Raw genomic sequence first — 12,241 nt, forward strand, 5'->3', positions numbered from 1 at the left:
ATTACATAAAATAAAACAGACAATGCACTCGGTGCGTGTGGTCTGATTCATCATGCGCTTCAAATCATTCTATTATTCATCCATTATTTATCATCATGCTATTTATCGTGACCCTTATGCATACTCAGAATATTCCCGTGCATTAATTTCGGCTATTTATATCTTGTATTATAACAACAAATATTTTTGCATGTATTGAAATTGTGATGAATATTTAGATATCATGAAACATAAAGCTTTCTTAATCTAAGGAATTAGATTTGCAAAATTTCATTCGCAAGATTCCACGATGAGAAATCTTATTCCGAATAATCCGATATACAGTGTTCTCTTGTCAATAACAAAGTAGAGAGAGAAGTTCGCTTAGATTAAACAACAATTATATAATAATCCGCGTTAATTCTCACACGCTCTGCATTTAGAATCTGCAAACTTCCGCATTCTACTAATTCCTTTATATATAAATTATTAAATATAATTAACATTTAGAATTTAGTTCTGGCAATCAAATTTTTTATGAAAAGAGATAATACCATTTGTCACTCGGGATAAAATTTAAAAAATGACGACTTGACACGTTGCTTAGTTACCTGCTCGTGAAAGGTATCCTTGTTCAGGAACTTCATTGGTTCCAGGTGCGAGTGGAATTGTTCTACGACTGTGAGTTGCTTTTTCAGAAGATATTCGATAATGTATCCCATCGTTACATCGTCTGGCAATCTAATTCTGTCGCCGACGGTGATAAATTTTCCTCCGCTGGAAACAAACGTAAATATTCGAAATTTATTATTTGTACATATGTACATTTATGTAAATAGAAAATATGTATTACATGGGCTGTTTGAATGTATATACATATTATAATAAAAATTAAAATCTTCGTATTTCTTTTAAAAATTCTTCTATATTTTTTAAATTTTATTTGCTACAAATTTCTAATAAGAAAAAAATGTTTAAATTAGAGCAATTACTACAAAGCAAAATACTCTAAAGAGAAGTAGTTTGTGTAAGTATCTCTTTAGTGAAACTGACAGTTTCTTTCTTTCTTTTCTCTTTTTCTTTAATTCAGTCACGTGTTTATGTGCCCTTAATCCGCTGCGACGTGTATGTAGGATTAACCCGTAGGATTATCTCGTGTAACACTTTTAGCTTTCTGTGCTCTCTTTCGATCCTGTCAGAATGTACGGTGCACCGCGTCCATTGCGAAGAATATTATGTATGAGAATTCTCCGGTATTTATTACTTTTTTTGACGAGTGTCTACGAAAGTAAAATAAAAAGAGAAATGGAGTGAAAGAGAACAAAATAAAATTTATGTTTTGAAACTCCTTTTTTTGAAAACATATATACATATGTATAGTTCGAATATTCAAATATGATATAATTACAATGCTAAAAATATTGTAAAATATATAATTATAATTCTAAGATTATTATTCTTATACAAAATATGATGTATGAGTATTATATGCAATAAATAATATATAAATAGTTATGAACAGACTCCTATATATTGCACTTCTTGTATACTTGTTAACAATCATATACAAATTATTTCACAAACTTATTAAGAATTTTAAAATCAAATTCCTTGGTATTGAAAATTCTTTTTTTAATGTTTTGTTTTATAATAAATGTCTCGTTAAGAAATATTTATATAATGATTTTTAAAGGGTCTAAGATTAACATCGTGCATAAATTACTAAATACTAAATGTTGAAGATTCAAGCGTCGTAAAGCCAATCATAAAATCCTCGCTATCCGACTATTCTTTCTTTTTCAACGAGATAGAAAGAATGAATGTAGAAAACGTAATATCACCGAGAGTCGGAATTCGGATTGGAAATCTGATAGTCACTGTCACAGAAGAAGATGGAAAATCATTAAGCGTCGCTGTAACAAACTTAGTCACTTCGACCAACGATCTTCGTTCAGATATATTGTTAAGATACAGCTTAGCTGGTGAGATAAGTCGTGCTTTATCGAAACTTCATCTGTATTTATTTTGTCCTTCCATTTAATTACCTAGAAGACGCAGAGCGACGAACTTAACGAGTCTCTTTCAAAATAATCGCCTCACTAATACAAGCGAATTAAAAGGTATAAAATTTTTCATTGTAAATTAATTTTTATAGTTCAATTTTCATAATTAATGTAATAGATAAAATATAATAAAATATATTTAAATTGTCGGAACATTTTAAATTAACTTTAACGCTACAAATGTAATAACTTTTGCATACGATATCCTTAAATTAATTTAAAAAGTTCTGACAAAAAAGTATATTTTCAAAAAAAATAATCGCTTTTTTATCGGTCACTACATTTTTTAATGTAATAAATATCTTCAGAATTAACGTTAAATTGATAATCATCAACTTAACCATCTATAATAATTAACTTAATCCAACCTAATCTAACTTAACTAAAAGAGCTATAAAAAGATTGAACAAATATACAAACGCAATTTATCGATTATGTGCTTCGATCGTTCGCCGTTCGCTTATGGGTATCTGTTATACGAAATAATTATCGGCCGTTGCGTACCAAGTAATTAACTCATTTCCATGGATGCACCTTATGCGTCCGCGCGTCTGCAGAAGCCGTCCGTCTCTCCTCGCTAACCCTTTCGCAACGGTCGTTCATCCGCGCGCGGCGAGTTATAGGGGGGAGGGGGGGGGGAGAAAAAAAACGGAGACACGTCACGGAACCGCGGGACAGGGTCCCCGGCGGGAATAAATTACCGGACCTGCACACACCGTCCCGAAAGTCACGCGATGCCGACTAAGGTCCTCGAGTCTTTCGCGTGGCACCCGACACGCATGCACGATTAAGGTCGGCCGGAAATGCGGCGGCACAACGCTGCCAATGCGAAAGTCGCTCCTGGGTACAGGCAGGGATATGTAGAGAGAAGATTGTTGCAAAAAAAATTGAAAAAAAAAAAGATTGAGTTGACTCGATAGGCGACATCACGATGTCGAGTCGGGAAACAAGAGCAATTGTGTACCTTGATTCCATTTTGTAAAATTTCTATGGAGACAATGATAATGTTAATCTAAATATGTAAATTGTATTAAATATTATACATATGATAAAATGAATAATAAAACATTATCATAAAATGAGTAACAAAAATGAACAGAAATTAAAGTGATGAGTTCGTTTCATTCATATGTCGTTTGTTCTGTAGCTGGAATAAAAACTGCTGTTTCAATAATTCATATACTTATAATTACCCAATTTATCTAATACATTTAACCTACGCAGAGTGTATTTTATTATGTCTCCGTTCATTTAAAATGATTATTTTTTTGTGATAGATCTCTATATTTCATTAGGACTACGTTTTGCTGCTTGCTCAATCTACGACTTAGTCCACGATGTCTCGCTATCTGCAGAAAAAAGACCGCTCCATCACCCGCAAATACGCGATAACCAGTAATTCGATCATTCAGCCCCATAAATAACTCGTGCAGTCTTGGGGGATCGATCATCGCGCATGTGAAACATTAACGTTCATTTCTCACCGTCATACTCTTCATTAATCTCGACATTAATCAAAAAGGATGAATGCTAGAGCACGTTTCGCCCGCAAAGTAACGATCGCTTTTCACATAATAACGCGCACGTTTGACGCGATCGTTATTTTAAAATCTAACACATTTACGATTAAACGGGAGTTCTCCCTCGCGACTCGCAATTCATGAAAGATGGGACGCAAAAATGATAAAAGAGCTCGCGATTTCGGCTTCGCGTGATGCGAATAAATACTTAATTGGCGGATCGACCACGACGATGACGACGAATGACGATAATGACAGTAACCGCAACAAGAAGACCGAGGAACTTTAATTCGGCTGCATTCCACTTATGTAGATTAGGTCGAGTAAGAGGCACCTGCTGCCGTTACTCGATCTCTACTGCCTCAAACTGGTTGGCATTAAAGCTACGTCTCACATCTATTTAAGCGCGTGCAAAACGACACGCGATAATGAATTCCCGTCGATTAGTCCGCTAATCCGCGTTATCGGTTCGATTCGCCGTCATTAATCCAATCATCGAACACCATCGTCGACGATAACGATGATAACGTGGCCATAACCGACCGCAATCGGCAATCGCGTAGATGTAATGCGGAATTTACGCACGATTGATCGCGGAATTATTTTCGGATCGCCATCTCCATGACGCGAACATGTAGTTTCCATTAAGGAACGCGGAACCGATTCCTGGTAGCTTGTATCGTGCCGATAGCCCTCATTTAGAATCGCGCAAAACGCTTTTCGCGATCATCTTGGCTTGAAACTCCCGATAAAATATCGAGTGAAATCGCGTTTGCATGATTACATTTCGGTTAAGAGCCTCGCGATAGGTGGTCGCGATCTATCGCCGGGAAGGAGACGTCGAATCGACGGAGATTTCGACAAGCGAAGAATCGATGGCTGCGAACGCGAGGCGAGAGATGCGCGATCCACGACGGACATAAATCGTGCCAATTAGAGGCGACGGCAGGTAGTCACAACTTTGGTGACAGAGCCCATATATCGGCACCTACGTGAGAGAAAGAGAAAGAGATTGCCATAGACACATGAAGGAACACGAACCAACAAATGTTTCAAAGGAGCGCCGCCGGCACGATCCAAGATACACGAAAGGCCCGCAGAATGGGACGCATGTTCGGTATGTCGGACAATAAAAAAGGAAGAACTGCGACAAATCGAGCAATTAAATTAGAACTAAAGATTCTAGATTACAATTAGTAAAATTATAAGTAAATGCGACTATATATATAATCTTAAAATAAAACGAGAGCTCGAAATTTAATGGTTAAACCTCAAGATTAATGTTCGACACGGAAAAGTGACGTATGAAAATTGCAAGGGATACTTTTGGTGAACCATTGATGTTAATTTTGCTTGAAAATGAGATCCAATCGATTAATCTGATAGAAGCTTTCATCCGCGCTACGACAATACGGATTATCGCGCTTATTTGTTAGGCGATCATCGGGGACGTAATCCGACATCCCTCGCAGCATCGCGGTCGCTGAATGCGTGGAACCAGAATGCGTTTCTTAGGCTAGGTCGTGCACAACCTGCATACATTTGCGATGCAACGAGAGCCTTTCAACAGGCCGAACGGATGGAGGAAAAGAGGAAGAAGGAAAAGGGGGGAGCGCAGGTGCGCGCTCGACAGGATAAAATAAGGTAACGACGAAATGAAGTACTCGCGAAGCAGGACCACTACATCGATGTAATATTCTCTGACAGAGAGGACGTCATACTTCCGAATAATTTTGATAATTAAAGGTCCTTTAATTAACGAAAGCATTAATGAGACGAATGATTTTGCAAACGGTGCGAAAAAAGAAAATTGTCGTATTTATGTCTTAGAAATCAATCATTTAAAAAATTAGACAAACTATCATCAGGACAGTGTAATAAGTTGCATTCATCTTCTGTAACTTGCGCTAATATTCTTTTTTTATTTCAGAAATTAAATAAAATAAAAATTTATTATGCCTCGACATTGAATTACTACAAACACCAATAGTCTGATCAATCGTCAAATTAAATATATAATAATATCGGTATATATTATCCTGTGTACGAATTTGTAATTAAGAAATTTAATTTATTTAAACAATGATTTTTTAAGATTTCAAAGCGCTAGATAGGTTAATTTTTTAATATTGTTAGAAATCAAGCAACAATTCCTTTGGCGCTTTTTAGAAATTTTTAATTCGAAGTGAATCAAACAAGAATATATAATAAAGAATGAAATCTTCGCTCATTAAAATGTCGCTTCGTAAATCCCGCGAATATCTTATAGTTCGGACGAACCCTCTTGTCGCAAGAGCGACCGGTTTTATCGAAATTACTCTCTGCACGATATTCTCACGCTTTGCAACGAGATAACTCGCCGAAACTCTCGGTGGCGACGGTGGACTCCAATTAACGACGATCTACGCAAAGTGCTCGGAAGTGGCGAATTTAATTAACGTTTTCCAGTACCCCATGGATCGCGGCTACCTTAGACACATAGCCAAGCAAGAAAGGAGGAAAAAAAGCTCGATGGGAGAAAGAGAGAGAGAGAGAGAGAGAGAGAGAGAGAGAGAGAGAGAGAGAGAGAGAGGGGCTGCCAGAAAAAGAGAGAGACAGTGAAAGAATGGGACGGAAAGGGCTAGAGGAGTCGCACTCATTAGCGAATACCATCGGCGGATTCTCGAATCTGCGCCTGTCCCGTACACTCGCCGCTTCTCTCCAGTGGTCCCTACTTTTTAATTGGGCAGATTAGTCCCGAATTCGTGTACACACGACCGCTCCCATCCCGTCATTCGTCACCCGTGCTTTCGGCGCATCGCCGACACGGGATATCGGTCTCGTTAAAATACCTGGCGGTAACGAAATCGAAATTTCAGGTTTATAAGGAAAAAGAATCGGGGACGCGCGAAACGAGGGAATCCTCGCCTGCCCAAGGAGACGCGTCCTTGGTGCATCTCGTCCGCTTGTTCGACGACGAAAGACATACAAACACGCAACGTGAACAAGTTCGAAGAAGAACCCTCCTGATTATCGTCCTACCATCCAAGTAATTTGAACAATTTTTGGCTTGTGCAGACACAGCGTCATTAATGCCCTGACATACAAATTCAGTATCAGTATATCAGTCTCACCGTCATACTCAAATTCATGTACTTATATTTGTGAATAAAATGATATTACAATTGTATCGAGATTGTTGCATTCTCTCTTGTTTGAAATTAATAATGTACGAATAAAATGTGTGAGTAAAATGAATTGTTATCGAGATTGTTGTATTCTTTCTCGTTTAAAATTAATAATGTAAGAATAAAATGTGTGAATAAAATGATATCACAATTATTATCGAGATTGTTGCATTCTTTGTTTAAAATTAATAATGTAAGAGATATAGAAAGAAATAAAAGTTAGATGAACTTTCGAGCGGAAAAGATGCCAGAAAAACAAATTAACAAGAATTGTTAATCTAATACTTCTTCGATAATCAAAGAACGATACGCACCGTAGGTGGGTGCTTCAATAAATTTCACGTATCTAGATCTGCGCGCTACGCTCGCGCTGCAATTTGCAAGATACGATTTACAAACGGATATGAATTAAAGGTAGGTATTCCCGATGGTGCGAGGTACGCACGTACTTGCTTGTTGCAAGTAAAGGATTTATGTTCCATGTCTTTCTGCTACGCTGCATTATTCGTTCCACCTCGCGAAATAGCGCTCGTCGGTTGAAAGCGTTTTATCGATCGTCAAATACGCATACTTGTATATACGCATATAAGCGCGTGCGTAGATCGAATAAAGTAAATTTATAAATCCTATTAGACCGTGCTTTATAGTGCACGCTATTAAATACATACAACACGATTAATATCGATTTTCATCAAATACGCTTTGATGTTTGATCGAAGAAAATTGAAAAAAAAACTGTCAGTTTCTCAGAGATTGATGTTTTTCTAATAAATATAAATTTTTTGTTCAAAATATGATGAATACAATTTTTTTATTCAAATATTTTTTAATGATTACAAATTTTTCAATCGAACAATTTTATAAATTATATTTATATAAATAATGATATATAAATACATATTAGAAATAATATTTATCAAAACCACGTATTTTCGATTAATTTGAAATAAATATTACATTTTAAAAAGTCATTTTAATTTTAGATTAATAATAAATTTTCTTCGATTGTAATTTAATTTTCCTCTTAAAAGTCACATTAAAAAATAAAATTAAGATTTATAAATAAATCACGTACTTTTTTTGCACAATTTTATCAGTTCACATTTCCAATCTGAGGAAGGGAAGGTAAAGTACAGTCGTCGACTGATCGTATAAACACATCGTGAATCGTCTCGCAATTGAATCGATATCGATCGAGTAGAACAGCAAACGAAGACATCGAGTAATAAAACACGCTTAACATGTAATTGAGATGTCTACGCGTGCGTATGCACGTGAATAAAATAATTCTAGCTCCGATATTTTTTCATGTAATTCAATTATAATTTTTATCGATCTTAAATATCGAAAATTAAAATATAACTACTAGACTAGAACTAGAGCGTCTTTATATATCAATTATAATTTGTATCGATCTTAAAAATCAAACATTAAAATACAATGAGGAAAAATAATGAGAAAAAATTCGATTAAAGTTTCTTGTAAAAAAGGCTTCTTCTAAAAAAAGTTTAGCTTTATATCGAATTAAAGCATTTTTATATATTAGTAGAATGATTTATAAAATTAATTTGCAAGATCAGAGAACGTATTCTAATACGCTTTGAAAAAGATGCAGAAAACAGAAAAACCGGTGCGATCACTGTTTTCGATTTATAGATCATTGCGTGGATCTCCCGACTATACACATATATATATATAATAGGAATGCCCAAATTGGTTTCACGAGCCGCGGGCTGATAGATGTATACGCGGCGATCGCGCCGATGGTAGAGAGGAATCCAATTAGGCGAGCAATAAGGGAATCGAAGAGATCCTTGGATGTGAGCTTCGTCGAATCCCTCCGATTCCCCTTTGATTCCATGTCCTGCTTTCGGTCCGACGACTCTTTTTTTCGTTTCTCGCCGACCGCGGAATTACTTCGACACGTTTATTATCGCAACTTTTGGACCGGAGCGAAAATCCGTGGGACGATTTTAAATCGTTAGTCCCGATAAAAGATTAAATGCCTCCAATTTATAGCGGAAATACAAATCTCATTTTATGAGACGCGTAATAATGAAACCTGGTAAAGAAAAATATGATAATAATTGCTTCGGAGAATAATAAATAATGAATGAATTAATTTTCTAATTGCAGAATAATGATAAACTAGATTTATAAATAATTAATCAGAAAATTACAAAAAACTATCGCAGACTTTCCCACTTGAATCCCCTTTGCATCTCTTTTGCATCTCTTATGCATCTTTTCTTATTTTTTATTATACTTTTGATGACATGTTTATTGTCAAAAGTAAAAAGAAATATGAGTGTGTGTAACTTGATTACTTGTAAGAAGTCAAAAAACTTTACAGAAGAGCAGCTTAAATATGCATCACGCACGTGTGAAATCTCTTTCCTTCAAAGCAAGATTTATGAAAAGATCCTCTTCGCCTGCTCTTGTACTTTTCTTAGGATAAAATACAAGGTTTTCCCCTCAAGTATACATCTTATCCAAGATAACATCATTCTTCTCTTTTTTTCTTTTTGTTAGAAGATATAACATAAAAAGATATAACATTTTATCTCTGAATAAGCATTATACATGTCAAAGAAGCAAACAAAGCATTTTAAATCTAATCAACCAGATGTCTACGATGTATAAATTTATCTTTCTAATTTAATAAATAAGAATACATAATATAAATCTGCACATTAAAAAAGTTGCAGAGTTTTCATAAATTTTCAATTAACTTTTCACCATTTTTTTATTATTAGTTTCAGTCATTTAACCTAATTTAACTTTTAATGAAATGTATAACTTTGCAATCTTATGTATAAAAATAACCTTCTTTTTCGATATATTTTCTTCTAAAATAGTATAAAACAAATTTTAAAAATCTTATACATGAATACAATCGGTTTAATCTCCCGTCTCATTAAAATTCATAAATTAAAACCGGATTTACATTTGCAAATCGAGCAGCAAATTACAGCTGCTATAATTCCTGAATCTGATTTTGCGTATCATCGTTGGAAGAAATCTCCCAAAGATCCTATAGTAACCGTGATTCAGGATTAAACCGGACTCCAACGTATCAAAAGAGGAAGCTGTCGACGAGCGAGACTAAACGGTCACTCGCAGGTGCACACCTTCAGTTTTTTTTAAGGGCAATAAAAGTGCTCGACGAATATATATATAAAAAACCAAACGAAAAAAAGTCACATGAAAAGAAAAAGTAATGAAAAACGAAATCGATTAATAAAAAAAGATATGATGTGTATTCGAAAATAATCGCGCAGATCAATAACCGCAATCACAAAATCATATTAATATTAAATCATGTTAATATTAATTATAAAGAACAACAATTGCAACCGATATAATTAATGTAAATTTTATATGCTAATTAATGCTAATTTTTATATGCTACAGAAAACTACAGCTTAGAAAAAGGATAAATACTGTTAGATTTTTGTTGTCAGAAATAAAAAACATTATTTACATACATCTATGGAGAGTGTCGAAATCTTAACTCATTGAGAGTTTGGGTTTCAATACCCGTTTAGAATGTTGGTTTAGATTCCAAACTTCTCTTTTTTCAATGACCGTTACAGCTAATATACATAAGTTTTTCTCATTTCTATTATTTTCAATAAAAATAACATACAAACACAATAGTGCACAAACGAGCATATGTTAAATAAACAATAGAACGAAGAGATATACATAAAACATCTTAAAGTCCGTTTAATCGATTATCTAATATTAGATTTTCAAATCTTTTTTATCAAATATTTTATGGAAAGTATCTTTTAGTCACAGCTTCCAATCTTTAACATTAAATATTTCAATTAATATTGAGTTATTTAGAAATTAAATTAAATATTTATTCTCGTAAGATGAAATTATATAAAATTAATTGAGATGTAAGCTTCTTACCCTAGAAACTTAAATATATAATTAAATTTCATTAAATTAAATTTCATTACATTTCATTAAATTAAATTTCATTAAATTAAATTTCATTAAATTTCATTAAATTAAATTTCATTAAATTTCATTAAATTAAATTTCATTAAATTTCGATGCTAAATTATCTATATATATAATTATTAAAATTTCTTTAACTATCATTTAGTACATAATGACATCCGCATTGGAATTTTCTCGGACACTTTCTATAAAACACCGAGCACGGAGCCAATTCGAACTGTCTAACGACATCGCACAGCGTTCATCGTCTCCTTGCGCTTTAATCCCTCTTATTTATTGCCCTCTTCCTCCTTCAACCTCCTCTTTCCGCGTACGTACTCTGCGCTAACAAGGAAATGATGTAAATATAGATATATACATATAAGCGGGCGGTACGCAACACGTTGCACGCATGCCTTCCTGTCGTACTTTCCTGCATCTGCACGTGGGTGGCAATCAGCCCGTCTCACCAGTCCCATTGTAACGAACGGCGACTTCTTGCGTTCGCCATTAATTAAGATCCATCCCCACGAGAACCGCTAAATAGCTCGACCATTATCCGCCTTTATTACTCGATTAATTTGGATTTCACATTGCATTTTCTTTTTTTCGGCAAAAATTGATTAAATCATTAATTAAATGACCAATATAATTACAAAGAATTCAAAATTCGATATTGTAAGGATGTGTTGCAAGCATGATTTTTACTGTAAAAATATATAATCAATATAAAATATAGTATCAAAGATTTACTCCATCCTTAGTTTCAAAATGTACTAGTTTCAATCTCTACTATACTTTACATCGTTATGAAAAACTTTGCGAGAATAAAGTCGTGCAACTCTTCACGATCGAGAAAGTACTTCGACAACTTGTCGTTAGCAACTGATTGAAGTTAAGTCAAGTAAGAAGTTAAATTAAAGGTTAAACGTTAGTTAACATTTAATGCAGGCTCATTAAATTCTTTTCAATTGCAGATTTATTTCTACTACAGTAAGGACTTTGAAAAGTCATTAGATGTAACTCAAACGAAAATATGACAAAAAAAGATTATTTTATTCTAATATAAAACTTTAGAAAAAAATTTAATTAACTAAATGATTTAGAAATTCTAAATTTTATTTGAAAATTTTTATAAAACTATAAAAAATACTTTAAAAAATATATCTTACACATTAAATCTTTTTGTAAAAATGAAAAAAAATATAAGTTTGATTTTCGAGATTGTAGTTATTTGTCTCTCTTCTTTCTAGAAATTATAAGCTACAATTTTTACTGATTACTCAACTTATCTGTATAAACGTGCAAATGAAAATCTATAGATTAATCCTGTTGTTATGAAAAAAATTTTGCAAAATCTCAACTTTGTTGTGTGTGAAGTAGGACCCCCCCCCCCCTACAGAAGCAGACAAAAAAATAAAGATGAGTAAAAATACAGAATTCAGCAAAAAAACGTCTATTAAGCTGGCACAACCATTTGTTTTGATCGATTTTTAAAGACAAATATGGAGTAATAAAATCGGATTTATTAAAAATGACGAGCAACAAAATCATTGCG

The 12,241-nt window shown here is 33.9% G+C and overlaps 1 protein-coding gene across 1 annotated transcript in view; it reads right to left on the reverse strand.

Moving 5' to 3' along the window:
- The window catches only part of LOC105251037 (fringe glycosyltransferase), a 78,853-nt gene that overhangs the window by 2,955 nt on the left and 63,657 nt on the right, over nt 1–12,241 (reverse strand). The window contains exon 7 of the mRNA XM_011257542.3: nt 591–756. Coding sequence (XP_011255844.1) covers nt 591–756 — 166 coding nt within the window. The remainder of the gene's footprint in view (nt 1–590; nt 757–12,241) is intronic.

This window comes from Camponotus floridanus, unplaced genomic scaffold (assembly GCF_003227725.1).
Source record: "Camponotus floridanus strain SB8 unplaced genomic scaffold, Cflo_v7.5 scaffold24, whole genome shotgun sequence".
NCBI lineage: Eukaryota > Metazoa > Arthropoda > Insecta > Hymenoptera > Formicidae > Camponotus > Camponotus floridanus.